The sequence below is a fragment of the Xenia sp. Carnegie-2017 genome, unplaced genomic scaffold, assembly GCF_021976095.1.
Source record: "Xenia sp. Carnegie-2017 unplaced genomic scaffold, XeniaSp_v1 HiC_scaffold_4, whole genome shotgun sequence".
NCBI classification, from domain to species: domain Eukaryota; kingdom Metazoa; phylum Cnidaria; class Anthozoa; order Malacalcyonacea; family Xeniidae; genus Xenia; species Xenia sp. Carnegie-2017.
In genome coordinates this window covers 6259925-6278316 of record NW_025813504.1, presented here as the reverse complement: position 1 = coordinate 6278316, position 18392 = coordinate 6259925, and the positions used below count along the sequence as shown (strand labels likewise).

The following is an 18392-nucleotide window of genomic DNA, read 5'->3' as shown; positions in this document are numbered from 1 at the left end:
AGTTTACAAAATAAACTGCTCCGACTGCCACGCCTCCTATATCGGGGAAACTGGCAGGAACTTAAACATAAGACTTACTGAGCACAAACGAGCTACTAAGAAACAAGACAAAACTAATCACATTGCCGAACATCACCGAATCACAAAGCACAACATTGACTGGGACTCGGCAAAATGCATCACTTACAGTACTGACTACAGACAACGGCTTACATTAGAAAGTTGGTATACCAACTTGGAACAAACCCTGAACAGATCACAGCAATTACCGGCACCTTACAAACGACTTATTCACAATACAAACAAACGATCAACTAAAAACATTACACTTCAAACTAATTCACAATGACAATACACAATTGACACCCACACACTACAACTAAAAACGTCACACCTAAATCACACATCACAACTAAAAATAAAATATTTCACTTCACACTAATCCACAATGACAATACACATTTCCTGCACATTTCCTGTACACACAATACAATGACGTAAGAACCAGACAACAAATACGGCTAACCTGACGTTTACTCCTCATTTGACTCTGAAGATGACTACCGCTAAGGTTGTCGAAACGTCAGTCAACAACATCAAAAACAGTCCTTCTCAGGACTTTATTAACCTGGACGATCATCATTTACAAACAAAAAGATTTTTGATGGATACCGGTTGGCAATCGATAAAAACACATAATGCTTCATCAGTTGTACACTTCTTTATTCTTTCTTCCAGTAGGAAAACGCATGGAAGGAGACCGATCGCAGCATTTCTTTTCTCTTCATCTATAAAGTAGTTTATAAATAAAAGTCAGTGTTTTTGGAGTTTAGATGAAGAAAGCATTTCATGTATCACATATGTTTCATGCATCATGTAACCGTTTTTGCAATTTTTACCGGAATTCAGGTTTCTTGTTGCAATATTCAAGTATTTTGTCCATTTTTCTGTTTGTGTATCTGCGTAACAATTTTTTTCTACTGTGTCTGGTGTAAATCGCAGAAAAAGATTATTCGCGACATCTGGATACAATGTTGCAAAGTCTATTTCAACCTGAATATATTTTGAAAACATTTGGTTAGCCGTACAAGATGATGTATAACGAAAGAAAGTTTAAGAATTTTCTTTACCATGCCAGAGACATCAAAGACGAGGGTATTCTTTCATAACCTCTCGTATAGTAAGTTGTGGCGTTTTTCTAATCCATTCTGATCGATTTAAGACGGTCTTCTGCATATAACTTTTTAGGGTTGAGATAGGCTCCCAGTTGTCTTTCATCCACTGCTTCATTCCAGCATGGTCAGATTCATTTAAGACTGGCTCTTTTCAATAAAAAGCAAATTTTCTACAAGCACCATCAAATAAACTTCTAATATCTTTTAATAGACGAACTTAACCTGGTAGAGATCTTGCCAAGTGTTTTAAAGAAGTTGAAGTTGAGCCAAATTCTTGCTCAGTCTGACGGTGTTTTATGCTCTTTCTCCTAAAATTTCTAAGCCGTTCTTCCAACCACCCTGTAGCAGAATGAATTCCATTTCCTGGCGTGTACCAAGCTTCCTAAAAATTGAAAAAGCGATCACGTACAAGAAAGAAACAAACATTTGTAAAATACATCATTTGATTCCAAATCAAAAGTTAAACGTAATGAGAAACCCGTACCTATCCTTGACCCTCTTCGTTTTTAAGGAAAGGAACTGCTCTACCACTGCCTTTGCCATTTGGATTTTATTGTCTGCATGAGGCCTGTATTTTTGAATTATTTAAATTTTACTATAGATGTTGAACAATTCATAACTTTTACGGTAGCGTGCTTGTGTACTTATGACGTCATTGAAAATGTAAACAATGTCAAATTTCGGATTTTCAATCTCACATTATAATAATTTCATAGAAACATTTTGCTTATTTCCTCTAAAAAATTTACCTTTTTCTAAAAAGCATAAACATTTACATGTTTCTCGAACACGACGCTTCATTGCTAAAATCTCATTTTACTATTGTGTTTATTTGTACAACTCTTTGATTTTCTATTTTTACGATTTTTTACTGTTACAATGACATCATAGGTAGACTTGCATGTTGCAGTAAAAGTGGTGAATTTAGTCTTTCATATTTTCACAAACCTTTCTCCAAACTGATTAATTATGTAAGCCACTAGTATCTGAACCATCTTGATTCTGCTTTTTCTGGTTAATTTATCCTTATCCAGTTGGCAAATCACTTGAGCACCAGCTTCGGACTCTTCCAAAATCGATTTGATATTCTTTAAAAAATAAAAAGATAAAAAAGTGTGTTTGATGTTTAATTGCTCTACACGTGCTAATTCTTACAAAATCATTCCTGGGTTTCTTTCTCGGTTGAAAAGTTTGAGCCCCACAGCTCTCAAATATAGACTGATTTGCTGCTACTGAACGCTTTGCCTCGTTTTTATTTGGCTGACAAGTAAACTCGGCACTTGAAGATGGCTATATTAGATAAAATAAATAGCATCAATAGAAAGTTTATATTGTTCAATTTAATTTAGTGTTTAATGTGAATAAGTGTAATTGTATTTAAAGCAACATGATGGCATTTGTAATAAAAAAAGGTTTTTAAAAAATGCAATCTGCAATCGCTTTAAATTCAAGAATTGCAAAAAATGCAAAGACGATAACAAAACAGCATACAGTTACGAGAAGATAGAGAGTAACCAAGCGAGAAAGAGTTTAACGATACAATCAAGATATACCTCAAAGTATATTATTATTGAGTTAAAGTATAATTTCTTATGCTATTACGGCTAAATTGGACTTGAACTACTCTTTAAAAAATCACTTGGGCACGATCATCCCTAATTGCACTCAAAACTTTTCTATTACCTATAGAATTACTCGCAGGGAGACGTAGTTTATGTAATGAAAAAAGTGCATGGCCTCTTAAAAATTATAGCTCTTGACCAATGAAATTTTTTAAATGTTTCATGTTATTTTAGAAACGAACATTTAACCAAAAAAAGACATTACAGATAATAAACCTCTAATCTTAAACATCATTAAAAAAAAGCATACAGTCAATGGAATAAAGAAATCATTACTCTCTTAAGTCCTTCAAAACTATTTCCTATTAAGTATCACGTTAGCATATTAAACTTCTTTATTAATATTTTGAGCGGCATCAAGGAAGGCGGTGACGAAGTACGACATGAGAATGCAAGTCTTCTTCATCATATGATTCTGAGGCATGGTATGAGAAATAATTGTACAAATCGTTCAAAGAAATGATCGAGCACTTTGGATCATTCGGCATTTCAATTGCGTACGAATGAGTATGTCTATAGTACTCGGTTGTTTTCCATTTCCGCGTAAGAAAGTGCGCACTATTATTTTTACTAACAATAACATAAACAATTTGTTGAAAAACAGGAAGCATATCATCACTTTTTCCAGTTAAAAGTAAAAGATTTTTGGTATATTTAATACCGTGAAGTTTACACAAATTTGCAAGATATACGATGTCAGACACGAGAATACCTAGTCTTCGTGCAATCAAATATGCTGCATCCAAATATTCAACTACCACTTGTGATCCAGGTCCGACGGTTTCGGGAATTTTGTCGTACGATTGTTCAAAGTTTTCGTCGTAATGTTATCGGGCAAAGAAAAAAATATTGAGTTGGCTTGAATTTAAACCATGTTTGTTAACTCTTCAAATTATGTCACTCAAAGCAATTTGTAGTTTTGAATCTCGTAAAAGGTGGTAAAAACACCTAAAGCCAATAATATCTCATGTTTGTTTGTACTTAAAAACTTATCAACACTTTGAAACTCGACATTGAAAAAGCAATATGTGAATGAAACTATAAAAAACTGCTTTTAGATGTTTTTGCTCTGTTTGAAATTACGGTTGCTATGGCGTTGCTAGGTAGGCTTTTCGTGTACCGATTCAACTGTCCAAAGTCAGAATTAAGATAGCATTGGTATACCTGAAATTTGGTTTTTTTCAATAGTTTGATTCGTGGTCCAATAGGAATCTTCATCTCCTTCAAGGTTTCTTCGTTTAAAATGAGAAAGGCCTCCTCGTTAATCATATTTTCTAAAAAAATGCAATTCGGAAAAACATGCGTTTCAAGAACAAAAAGCTAAAAAACAAAAGAATGTAGCTAAAGCTAAGTACTAAGTAATACAAACACTGCATTTATTTACCTTCAAAAACATCTTTCAAGCAGGAAACATTCCACTCTTCAAGTTTTTCTTTAACCCAATTGTCCATAATCTTTTTTTGATGCGGCTGAAACTTCGTAGTTGTACTTGTTTGTACAGTTCACACGAGAAAGAGTAAAAAAGGCGGGAAAACTGCAAGTCGCAATTTGACAATCGTTACCTATCGTCAAATACCGAAGGGTGCTCGCTCGTGTCATGTGACTACAGTTCATTGAGCATTATCGTCGATTATCGTTCGGTTGATTATTGTCGTTCGTGGTATTACTATGTGTGACTTTGTATTTACCTGCTTGTAATTCGAAGCTTCTGGCTTTTCATATTCTTCCAGAGAAGATTTTGGTGTTACAGTTATATTCAAGTCTATAATACTGTGAAATGGTTGGTGATAATCGATGATGTAAACAATGTCATATTTTGATTTGTTTGTGGCGACAGTCAGGCAATAATTTTCTCATCAACTGAATTTCGTGGTCCAAATGGCATTCTTTGAATAAGCTATGCTGCTTTTTGTCAGTACAAAGAGTTTGAAGATAACAATTGACGGTGTTATAATCATTGAGTTCTATAATAACTGGAGGGGAAACGTCAACAAAATTAGTATAAATTATTAGCGCGCGGCCGCGTGGTCAAAAACATAGCGGATTTTGGTGGTCAAAGTCAGCGGAGAGACGCGGGCTCATGAAATAAAATTTTTGTCGCCCACCCTGATTTGACCACCACGATAGCGAGTATAGAAAATATCAAAACTATTTATTTTCCTAACATAAACACTTTTTTAAAACTTTATTTATTAAACTGCCAACTTTTGGTTTGCGGATGCTGAAATAGCGACAGAAAAGGGAACATTTCTTGACTCCGGTAAGTAGCACAGTATTAGTTTTACTATTTTGTTTTTAACACGATACTTGAAGAGTGTTTCTACTACTAAGTTTTAATTTAAAGTTATTTTGGTCCAGTCTTGTTTGTTCTTCACTTAATCGCTCGCCAGACGTGGCGAAGCTGTCAATTTTTATCGAGTTTTGCATCCATCTTGTATCATGATCAAGGCATCAAGCTAAACTCTCCTGATTTGAATTGAGTTTACCTCCCAAAATGGGGCATAATTTGTTCATGTTTTTTTTTGAAAAGATGAAGGGAAGGTTTACAACAGAGTTGTGTTGAAATTGAATGCAGTGCCATGCAAAATTAATGAGAACTATGGTATATGTTGTATAATAAAAATAACTATTAAACTGTTTGCCTGCTCAATTTGACTGAGTGTAAAGTGTAGACAATTATAATGGGATTGGAAAGTTGGATTTATGCAAACAGTTTTAAAGTACTACTTAGCGTTTCTGTAAATGAAGTATTTATTGTTATAGTAAACAGATTACTACTTCAAAACCAAGATAAAAGCAGTGTGTTTAACAATGTGCTAAGATTTGTTTCTACCTTGAAATTTTTTTTCAACAGTAGCTTATGATTATATCATTAATATGCGTGAAAAATTAAACATATTATTGTCTCATCTCATTAAATCCATACTTGGTATGATTCCAGGTGATCCACAAATTCACATCGGATGCATTGGTTACAATGAAGTTGAATGTAGAAGAAGCAAAAATAGATGGCAAAGAAATTCTTTGTGTCTTATGAAGAATTAGTAGAAATCAATAAAAAGAATTCTTTAAACAAATTGTAAACAAATTTAAATTTGCTCATGGTCAAGCAACCTAGTCAAAGAAGCAAAGTCTGTCTTCAACATGTGACCTTTCCAATTATTTAGTTTCTTTGTACAAAATACTATTTTCGAGAAACTTGATTTGTAAGTCTTTCATTAATATTTTTTTACCAAGAGATAAAAGGAACTAATTCAAAGGCTTGATGTAAAATACAAAGATTTAACAAGTTGTTTATCATTTAATTCCCAAATGTTAGTTTGTACATATAAATAATTAGTATTGGTAGCTGTAAGTTGTTTAAGCAAAACAGAAGAGTAGTAGTGCTCGAAGGGTTAGCATTTTGAAAAATTATATCTTGTTCATGACATATATTACACAATTCCAAAACTGTAAGTAATGCACAATAATATCTATTGAACTTGATAAATTTCTTCACCTACACTGTCAAATAACTATTTTGCCTTCATGCAGCAATAGACAGTGTTTTTGTCAGAGAAACCAATGCACTTTAGTTTCCAAGTTTGTAATTTCAATGGAAAATTAATGTAGTTCTGTTCAGTAATAGATCCAAGATTCTGCCAAGCTGTTTACAAAATACAAATTACCAAGCAACAGTGTCATGGTGTTTTGAATTTTTTTCTTTTTTGTAGCTCTTCTAGTTTAACATACTTTCTTTATGAGTTTTCAGTAGATTTATCAGGTAATGACAATACACTTATGATACTTAACCCAGACCTGCCAACCCCAAGGAATACAAAACCTTGAGATTAATGCAGAAAAACCGGGAGATCTGTCAAAAAAACTGGAGATTTCTATTCTTGTATACGACATATTTTTAGATTGATTTATTAGGCAAATGGCAATGATTACCTCAAGTGTTATGCACAAAAATTTTAACTGGCAGCCATTTTGTGTTACATAATTATACGAAAAAACGAAAATCAATGTCATGCCCAGTTATGTTTTGAATGCTATTCATCGTATACAATACGTTATGTTTTGAATGCTATTCATCGAGTATTTCTTTCCATGCGATGAATAAAAATGTCAAAAAACTTCTAATAGTCTAAGCTTTAAAAAAACCGGGAGATTTAGTATCTTTGTCGGGAGGTCGGGAAAAATGCAGCAAAAGCGGGAGTCTCCCGGCGAAACCGGGAGAATTGGCAGGTCTGTTAACCATGGTAAATTTTTAGTTGACTTATGTCGTAGGACTGAAGTAAACATTTTCTCGCTTCCTTAGGAGCATTTTTACACAGATTTATCCATTTGAAGCAAGAAAAATAGGTGCACCAAACTGTTGACAAACAGTCAAACACACAAAAGCATGAAATAATGTATAAGTTTGACGAGATTGACAGGTCTAGTAAAGAATGCCGTTTGACTTTCACTTTTAAAAGGCTAAAATGTCATAAAATAACTTAAATGTTACATCCAAAATATGCGTTCCTCTACCGTCGATCTTCTTTATTTTGATGTGTGTTTGTACTGTGTTTTTCACGCAATGCTGAAGCATTATTTTCACATGATATGCTGTCGGTATCGTTATTGTTTTTTTTCTCACTTGTTTTCGTCCATACAAACAGTATTAGAAATCAGGAGGGAGTGAATATTGAAAAAAATTTTTAAAGTGGAAGTTTTGACCACCAAAATCCGCCATTACCGCCATGTTTTTGACCACGAGGCCCAGGCCCCTTTGCCCCTCCAGGTCTTATAGAGCTCAATGGTTACAATCAGTTATAATCATGGAAATTTTTTATTATATGAGTTGAAAGTATATTTAATTCAGAAGGTTGTTTTCCTAAATTTCAATGTTTGTTGTTAACTGTTCTACTAGCTTCACTGATCTTTATAATGATCAGGTTCTGATGCCTGGTGAAGCTAGTTTCAGGCCAAGTACCACACAGGTCTCGAATACGAGGGTGGCCGAGGATTGATAATAACTAGTAAGGTGGAACAAATATTTATAAATGCCTGTTTTACTGTGTTAGTTTCTATTGAAATCAATTGCCATTAGAGATTACATAACAAAATTATATGAATTTTGGCATCCCAGTTATCAATCCTCCATTGCCCTTACTGGAACACAGTTTATACTTTATCAAGCATGTAGTGTGACTCTATCATTCAGCTCTTCCTGTGTGACTTGTCTACAAGGATAGTATATTATTAAAGTTGTCGTGCATTTCAAAACTCATATAAATTGTCATGAATATTTATAGCTCTGAGAGAAAGTGTTGTGCTTTTGGAGATTGTACCTAGTATTAAGACAAAGACTACTTACCATGAAGACAGTGTATTTTAGAATTGAGATGAAATTATATTTTGCGAAACTATATTTAATATAATATTGTGTTTTATAGTCAAGTGTCAGTTTATTTAATTGTTCTTCTCTTAGCTTCTCATACCTCTATCAAGACCAGGCTCTTATGGGTAATGTTAGTTTGAGGACAATTCTCTCTTAGGGCCTGATTATATGGAGCCGAGTTACCCGGCTGAGCGAGTTACTTGCCTAGCCGGGTAACTCGGCCCTTATATAAAATGAATGCATTTCCCGGTGAATCGTTTATATGACACATCCGAGTAACTCGCCTTGCCGGGAACTCTGTTTGTGTAAGCGAGTTACCCGGCTGGGCGGGATGAATTTTTCCATATAAACACATTTGCCGGGTAACTCGGCGAGGCGAGAAAATTGGCTCTGTTGGTACGCATGTGTACTACGCCTTGTATTTGCAGCATTATACATATCATAATTTTCAATTTTATATTCACCCATTCCATTTTTGCTGCGAAACTGTGAGGCTTTTTAAAATCTCGCGCCTTTACTCGAAGTTAGCATAGCCAAACTTCATTTAAGACAAATGAACGGAAGTGCTAGCCGAGTTACCCGGTGCCATATAAACAGTCACTTTGTCAAACCCGGTTGAGGGAGTAACTCGCTCAGCCGGGTAACTCGGCTCCATATAAACAGGCCCTTAGGTCTGCCATCACAGTTTATAAAGGCTTAAGCATAGACTCGAAACGATTATTTAGCTCTTGCTGCGTGACAAGTCTCCCAAAATTGTCAATTTTTCAGAGGTCAATCATTCCAAAATTATTGTTTAGATTTCCATGAGTAAATTTATAACTGTCAGGTACAAAATGGAGTGCTTGAGGAGATTGCAACTGGTATTTGGTGCAATAACTTAAAACACTTAGAACAATCATAATTGTTCAGAAATACACTGATTAGAATTACACTGATTATTTTTATATATTGTAGCTAACACATGGTTGTTTGCTAACTTTTAAATTTCAACAGCAACAAAAAGCTGTATCGTTGATGAATGTAGCTACTAATGTTATTAATTCTGATGGAAAAATACTTGTACTTTAGAATTCTCATCACTAGTTTTGATCTAAACCTTTATTACATTAAAATATGACTTTTTCACTAAAACTTTATTGCCTAAGTTCAAAGTGTCGAGCGGTTCTCGTACTTCTCGATCAGCCATTTTTCTTTCCCCATTTCATAAAAGCTTAACCAAGCAGTTGCTCTCAGTCTCAGATGACAGGGTTTTCCTCATTATTTATCTCAGGTGGCCGTCCAACCTCGGAATTCGCACGGGGTTGTTTCGTTTGCTATGATCAAACAATCAAAAGAAGCGTACGTATTCTCAACTAATTATTTAAGATCAATGGTGTTCGTCCAGACCAGTGCTTCGTTTTTATCACTCGGAGGTTGTCATGAGCTGCATGCAATCATTGAGTTCTATAATAACTAGAGCGGCTAACTTTACTGGGGCGAGGATGCCAAAAAAATGGCGGCAGAAAAATAATATTCTCGACCTCCCCCTGGTGTCTATAGTAAATTATAAAGAATTTTTCAAAAACAAACACGATATCACAGAATATGGATATGGTTAGTTCCATATTCTGTGACGATATCTTTTTTGGCATTTCTTTTATAATGCCAACACTTCAATCGTTCAATTGTTGGATGTCGTAGTTTCCACAAAAAGGAACATATCGCTTCTCACAGGTGAGGTAGTTGTTTGTTTTGTTAGTCCGTCAACGATTGAATAGCAATTATACATGCTCTTGAAAAGCCATAAAATAAATATTATAGATCGTATTTTTTAAGACTGACTTGAACGCCAAATATACTGATGTGTTCCTGTTTTTGTTTATAAAATTCTGCATACTTTTCTATCATTTGTTAATGCATGAAATCGTAAATTTACCCATTTATTTGCAAAATAGTTTCCCTAAAGTAAAAAAGACCCTGCACACATTTTGCTCTGTGAGTAAGTATCAAAAAGAAATGATCAGCCCCAACGGTACCCATGATTTGGAGCAGAGCTTGTTATGTTCTATTTGCTGACAACATGCAAGGAAGATCAAGGAGTGAAGATGACTGGAAGATGTTATTTACCAGGCAGAGTCTTAAAAAATGATAATGCTGTAAAGATAATTGATTTATTGTCTGCCCTATCCAGAGTTATTTAATTTGATCGTGGTCAAATTCTATGGATGGAGACAATGGATTCACTAAGGATGCCTTGAATGCTTTGAAGTTAAAGTTCATGAACCAAAGAAAGATGGCAAGGTTGTGTGTGTTTTGATGCTTAATGAAATGTCAATTCACAAACATGTAAAATGGAAGGCCATAAAGTTTGTGTCTATGTAAACATTTGTACTGAGATTGATGATGACTCAATGCAGATGTGAAGCTTCAAACTGTATAAGCCATTGGGTTTTATGTAACTTAATGTTTAAATCATGTCATATCTTTATCAAAATATTTTAGTTGAGTGTTGTTTGAATGTTACTAATATTTAATGCACTATACTGAAGCATTAAAGATTCAGTGATGAAACCTTTAAAGTTACTGTACTGTATATTTCTTATATATTTCTTATATTTCTTTAAGAAAAATTTGAGCTTATTTACCTATTAGAGTACAGAATGAAGATTTATCATATGCATTATTGCTGCTTTTTTAAAGAAAAGTTTTTCACTTTTCAAAGCTTTTCTCCAAATTTTTTGCTTCTTATTTCTTATCATAAGATTGATGATATAGAGGTAATATAATACAATAATATTCTAATTTCTAAAAAGCTTTTAAGCTTCTAGCATAAAAGTACACTATAGGTATGTCATTCATTTGGTTTTATTGCCTTGCTACTTGCACTTCATCATTCTTGTATGAACAAAACACCAGATGTGGATACTCAGAGAACAAAATGCCCTACCAACGGCTTATGAAATTTATTATTGAGGTGAAAACTGTGTTAATCATTCAAATCATAGTGCACTTTCATTGCAAATATAGGAAAAACAAAACAAAGTGAAAAAGAAAGGTAGAAGTATTAAAACTACAAATGAATTATAAACACCATTGGAAGCATAAGTGTTTTGATAATTATTTGCATTTTGCCCAATTCATATATCAATACAACAAAATCAAAATGTGCTACAACTTTACAAGTATTTGATGCACTTGCACTTCAGAACATCACAAAAAGGTTACTTAAAGTAATTTCTATACAATATTGTTTGTTTTCATTTACCAAACCTATGCAGACTTGAGTCTGTTTGAAATTTCATATGAAACTCAATTACAGAAAATCCGTAAATATCCAGAGATTTAATATGTACTTTTTTAAAGAAATATGTAAAAGCTCCAGTTATTATAGAACTCAATGAATGCAATATACTAGTTGTTTTCCCCACTCCTTAAACTAATGACAGCATTTAAATAGCGATTTCCAACGATTGGCATCTTCTCAAATTTTCTAAATATGTATATCGACACCCGAAAAAGTTTGTTTTATTTTTTTGTTTCTGTAAAAGCATTAATGGCGCAAATTATAAACAAATTTTGACTATTTCGTCCCGAAAACTAGTGAGCCGCCATTTTGATTTTTTCTTAACCTGGATCCTGGTAGTACAGTGAACTGCATTACAGTGTTGAACTAAAAAATAACCCGGTTTTAACCAAAATCTGAGTTAACTTAACATATTTGGGGTTGAAAATCATTCAACCAGGATTTTTTAACCAGGATGTTTTTAGAGTGCATTATAAATATTGCCACTAACGTGAATAAAGTTAGTCTCGAACTGGAATCGTTTCTCTTATTGTCTCAGTACGCTACACATTCAACTATACAAAAAAAACTTGACTTCATATCCGTACAATCGTCACAAAATTGTTGTTGTTTATGCTTAGCGAAAGAAAAAGGGTGAAGAACAAACCAATCAACATAAAGTTTAGCAGAACGGACGAAATGCTAGTTAATAAGATGACAAAAAATTGACAGGACGATCGACGAACTTCTCAAAAGTTTAAATAGAAACAGGTCGAAATCATTTTAATTTTAAAGCTTAGGATTTTATACTTTACATGGAAGTGTTAATACTATCCATTTATATCAATGTAAACTATGAAGACTCTTAAAATTAAAAGTATTATAATTCTCAGTCTGTTGGAGTGCAAAACAACATCCATATTTTGTTGACAGCGTGCAAATAATTAAGATAAAAAAGAATTAAAATAAAAAAAGTGAATTGTAGAATGAGATAGTACCTTGTTGCTGTTAGCTGTCATCAAAACAAAATTTATATTATTAATTTCATGTATATTATTTACCGAGCGCGAGGTCTTTACGGAGAAATATTGGACCAAAGTTTTTTTGTACAGACCGAGCCAGTAGTGCGAGGTTTGTACAAAAAGACAGAGGTCAGATATTTCTCAGTAAAGACCGAGGAAGCGAGGTTATTAAAAGGTTTATTATATGGCATTCTTTGACCTGAAACGAAGCTTGCTCTCTTTCTCGTCCTTGCCGTTTTTACCGAATGGCTTTTACTTTTCTAATTTTCGTCCATAAAAAATAAATCGCTTCAAATTGTATCGTCTGGATAGTTAAACAGTTTTCCAAGTGTTTTTCCTTCGAATCACATTCGTAAATGATTTTTTGTTTCGTTTATTTTGCGTTTTGCTGTTAGCTTTACGAAGTTTGTTTACATTTGACTTCAAAAAAAATCACACGTTTTGGACCGTGGTCGAATGGACCGGCAAAAATGTTTCTGAGCCAATCAAAGCGCGCCATTATGCCGGAAATGACGCTTGCCACATAATATTAATAAGTAATAGCATAGTTTCTTGTGCAGTTAGGAAAACAAGCGCTCGTGAGTTTCTCAAAGACTAAAGATAGCACTCGCCTTTCAAAAACTCACTCGTGCATGTTTTTTCCAATAGGTACAAATCTATAATTGCAAGTACATAAAGTATCCAATTCTCACTGAAACCATCCTTTTATTGACAGCATGAAAATAATTCAGATGAAGTGACATAAGAAAATCGAATAATGATACAAAATATTAATACAACATGCATATATTAGCTTGAATGTCCCCCAAAAACAAAGTATTTCACAATACGACCAAAAAAATTTTAATAATAATGTTTTTACCACAGGTCATTACTCTTTCATTGAACTTGAGCATTTGGATATTAAAAGGTTATAACAGCAATTGCTGAATTGTTGAGCATGGGCATCCGGGATTGATGTACTACTAGATTGTATTATCCAGGTTAACTTTCCATTAATTGTGTATGGGAAATGTAAAAACAAAGTGCCTAAACCAGGAGCAACAGGAAATATGTAAGAGTTTTTCAAGCTGTAAACTATTGGGCCTTCTTTCTTCTGATGATCAAACTTAAAGACGCCATAACTGGAGAGATTATTACTGCATACCTTCAAAATAGAATCATTAAGAAAATACAACCTTTCCAACAAGTTTGTATCAAAAAGGCTCATGAACGACAATTCTTTCACAAAGGCTTTTTTTCTCACAATCTCTTTCAATTGAGCTGTGCTTTCTTTAGCCATAATCCAAAAGTTTTCCGGATTACTTTTGGAATACTTGAAATAGTGATTCACTGAATAAAGGAACAAGCCAAGGTAGTCATCTGGGGCTTTTGGATCACAAAAGGACCGACTGTTAATGGCAAACGTTGTTTCTGTGTTTTTTTTCAGTTTATCTTTTTCGTCTAATAATTCGTAGAATGCCAAATGGATTGCAGCCGTTATTGCTCCAGTTACTGTACAACCGTTAGCTTTGCATGCGTCAACAATTGACTTGGTTTCTTGCTCTGTATATGTTCTCAAATTTATCCGGTTAGGTTTTTCGGAAGGGATGTCATTACGTTGTGGAGGTGGGTGCTTTTGGTAGTATGGGTTGATTGGTTTCTTCTTAAGAACGTAAAAAATCATTTTTTCCATAAAGAACTCTAATATTGGACGAAGTCCAAAATGTGAAACAACGAAATGAAACAGCGAATGACCGATGCTTTTATGTATTACCAAGTTGTGTGCGCTAGGTAGTAGTTCCAGACTTGCTACATATTTGTCCACATTGGTGACACCACTGTATATCTCATTCAAGTTATTCAGAAATTGCTGAACGAGATGAACACAAGCAATAGCATCAAAATTGAATGCTTCATTGCAAACATTATCATATTTGAATATTCTTGTGTTGTTGAATCGAACTCTTCCTGAAGTATAACAGCTTTCCATGACAAAGAGCAATTATGAACGGTAGAGGTGTACTTGAATACTATATCTTTCCACTCAGATATTTTAACATCAGACTTTGTGATATCAAATAATGAAATAGCATCATCTACAGTTCTGATATCAAAATATCGTTCTCCGTCGTTGTTTGTCGACACCACTGCTCGTAACATTGGTTGACGTTTAACTAACAATACTAAAGCATCGTGAACATGTTGAAAAGATAAACTTTCTTTTGATGTTAATGTTATACAACACGACAAATTTGACAAGCCATCCATTGAACGTGAGAAATTTTCCATAATACTCTCAGCGAAATCCAATCTTCTGCTATTTTGATTTCCGATTATATTTGGTGTTGAATTCATCCATTTCAGAGCCTTCCACGCTAAAGTTAGACAGAGAATCAGCAAAACTATTTGCACAGACCAATTATTTATGGTGAGATCTAGCCAAGCCATCTTTCCAAAAGGCATACGAAGATAAATGAAAACAGAAGGCGTGTTCGCAAATATTTTTAGGCAGTGTCTGTCCTCTAAAGTAAATATTTGCATAGCAGAACAAAGAACATTTGTGAATTTGGCATCTTGCACCACATTCAGCACCACAACAGACTCGACTAAACTTTATCATTCAAAATGACAAAATTAAAAGACGGTTTTAATTCGCGTTTTCTACGAAATGAATTAAATCATTTCTTGACTGTACAAGACATAAATTTTGTCCATAAAATTACATTAAAAGCGGAGCAGTCAGAAATTAAATAATAAACTAAGCATTAAAGTACCAAGTTTCTAAGGCATCTCATTTGGCCTAGTATTTAAAAACTACGTCAAAGAAATTTTATAAACTTCGACGTTTTATAGATTTTTATGTTATCTAAAACATATCCAAAAGCTGAAGGTGGTGCAAATCTATAAAAAATCGAAAATCAGGAAGGAGATATTTCGATGGCCTTGAATTGACATAACGAGAGCTTTTCAGTCGCTAGCTAAGCCTCTTCTTGATACATAACATCGGATGAAGTTGTGAGAGGCGGATAAATGCTCATAAAACATTTATTAGCAGCATTATGAGATTATAAGAGGAAATGAATGAGAAACTTTTAATTTAGCGGTATTGTCCATCTGCATGTAAACTATAGTATAGTTAACAGACATAAACTGTTTTCTATATTATATTTAAAAATCATAATGTAACTATAAATAGAACAAACTACAACCTGGCAGCAAAACCTTAAGAAGTAGGTTCATATAACTTATGAAGAAATTGAATAAAACTGAGTCACAAAGTCTTAATGTGCATTTTCCAAAGTATGACCGTGTGAGATTTGCCATGAGCAAATGCAAATTAGAATGATTTCCACAACTTTGTGCAGCAGAACTTCATATACAGAATAGTTACATGAATTAGTTGAATACTCATGAGCTAATTTGTTAAAAAATTAGATAAGAACACATTTATCCATCATACACAACTAATAAAGTTTAAGGGCTTAAAAACACAACCCACAAGCAATCTACAATATAATATCTAAATACAGATAACTTCACTCTTCGCTTAAATGGTGATTACTTTATAATGGCACTAGTGATATCAGATGCCCTCCTCATCAGTTAAACTACTATGAAAATCTATATCAAAGCATTTTATCCCCAGTAAAGAAGCCAAAGATGTCAATCTTCTCTGGATATAACAAAAAAAACGAAATCAATATTATGTCAGTACAGAATTAAGCAAACGAGTGCATCTTTATGACAGAGCGAATCTACAGCCATGCAAAGTCGACTGTGAAGGTTCTCAAGCTGTGAAAGGTAGAACAGGGCGAGTGGCTGAATGGTTAATGGCGTGAGCTGTAAACCAGACGGCGCGGGTTCAATCCCAGCTCGTGGCACATTTGGTAATGTGTCTGTAAACCTAGCCCGGGTTAACCAAAGCCATGTGAGGGAAATTCGGTAGTGGAAACTATGTCCTCGGATGGACTGTACCTGTATCTGCAATGTTGCAGCCTTGTCACACTGTGTCACGCTGATATCAGCGTTGTGGTTGCGTGAAGGGTAAGAGTGATTGTAGTCTGGTCAGCTGCATTCACTATAACAGTAACCAGGATATTCCACTTCGCGGAACCCTCATACGTCGAAATCGACGGAGTCCATTAAAAAAAATGGGCCACAAAAGTAAAGATATATTTCAATTCCTCAGAAAACGTACTTTTGGATGTCACCGAACACAAGTATTTTCTAGCGTGTTTACTTCTTGAAAATTAGGCCTTTTTAGATTTCAACATTTATGCATTGTAAACATCGCGCAATTAATTAACGTAAAGAGACAAAAGCGGAAGTAGTCTTTAAAAGGCTGTAGATTTGCTCCAAACTTTCGACCAAAATAAAAATAGTATAATCGTTGTCTAAACAACTTGGTCTTTACAACGGCACCAAACACGTGTGTATTTTTTGTTTTTTTTGTAGCAAAAAATGTTTTTTTTTGTTTTGGTTCTGAAACTGATGTTCTTTAATTTTGTTAAAATGAGTCTGGTGTCAACTTCACACTTTATGCTATTTTGAATGTTGTGGTGAATCCTGTGGTACCTTCTCAAAAGTGAAACAAATAACTCCTAAAATATGTCTTATTGTCTACACCATTTAAAGTGCTTCTATGACGAAAACTTAACGTTAAAAATCATCGATTTTAGCATTCCATAGTTTAAACACATATCAATTATTGCTTTCATAAAATGTAAAATGTAAGCAAAAATAATAATATAACGAGGGAGTTATAAACATTTGAAATGTCTAATTTTCTAGTCCGCCATTAAAATCGCCCATTTTGAATATTTGCAATCAGCAAAGGTCTGGGACGTCTTAGTCACGGCAAGAAGCGCAGATGGGAAAGTATACAAAATAATACATAAATAGAGCAAACAAATGTGAAATTCGTCGAGATCTAAAGCGAAATGGTAATGTTAATATCTAGTATAATTGTATTTACTATTAAAATATACTAACTTCTGTAGTATATTGAGATTATTATTCTTGTTTTCAATTTTATGCTAAATAATATGTAGTATGCATGTCAAACTACATCATGGTATGAAATCATATATTTAGTGCATGAAAACTTTACAGTACAATGTTGCTGCTTTAAAACCATATATTGCTAAAACAATTTTGCCCAGTGTCCTTTGCAGATTTGACTATTTAGTTTCTTATGGGTAGTCTGAAAAGACAGCTGAGGAAACTGTCATTACATTACCATGCATGTTTGTACCTTTTGCTTATATTAAAACTGCTAAAGGTCAATGTTGTTTCAAGTTGGGTACTGTATGACAAATTACATTGTAAATTTACTTTAGATAACCAGAAGTATGATAGCTCTTTGCTGATGCTTTTGAAGTAAATGATGAGCACAAGCACACAGATGTTGATATTGGTAAGTATCAATATATATGTAGATTAGGTGAGAATATAATTGATTTGTTTGATGATTGCTTATGCTTTAAATGCTTTAGGTAAAACTATAAATGGCGTCTGCATTTATTGAAATGCATTTTGCTCTATCCACTTTGATATTGAGCACTTTTTTATTTTGAATTCATCTCAGATCATATACAGTCATACTCTGTATACAAATACTGTCTGCAGAAATCTCACTCAGATAGCAATTTTTAGTTTCTTTACTGGTCAAGTTTTTTCTAATGTAAGTCATTGTTTTGAAGAGCTAGGGAATCCTATATTCAATTGCAGAGCACTTTTGGAGAAAGGGAATTCCAGGAAATGGACTGATCTTGTGGAAGAGCTTCATTCTCTTTGTGAAAATAACAGATCTTCCATATTCACACCTTGAATCAATGCGAATGAGTTAATAAAGGCACACCATACTTCAATTGCTTGGAATCTCCATGCAGGCTTGATAAATTTCGTCAGTGTGGTAGGAATTGGCCAGTCTGTGTTGATTGTGATTGGAAATTTCACAAA

At 33.9% G+C, this 18392-nt stretch overlaps 1 protein-coding gene and 1 long non-coding RNA gene across 3 annotated transcripts in view; one reads left to right on the top strand and one right to left on the bottom strand.

Moving 5' to 3' along the window:
- Positions 1-16841: 16841 nt before the first annotated feature.
- LOC124455466 overlaps positions 16842-18392 on the bottom strand; it is an 8976-nt gene continuing 7425 nt past the window's right edge. Inside the window, exon 2 of the mRNA XM_047006099.1 lies at positions 16842-16862. Coding sequence (XP_046862055.1) covers positions 16842-16862 — 21 coding nt within the window. The remainder of the gene's footprint in view (positions 16863-18392) is intronic.
- LOC124455701 overlaps positions 17241-18392 on the top strand; it is a 5221-nt gene continuing 4069 nt past the window's right edge. For both annotated transcript variants that reach the window (XR_006951989.1, XR_006951990.1), the window contains exons 1-3: positions 17241-17374; positions 17771-17847; positions 18162-18392. The exon at positions 18162-18392 is cut by the window's right edge and continues 92 nt beyond it. This is a non-coding gene — a long non-coding RNA (uncharacterized LOC124455701). The remainder of the gene's footprint in view (positions 17375-17770; positions 17848-18161) is intronic.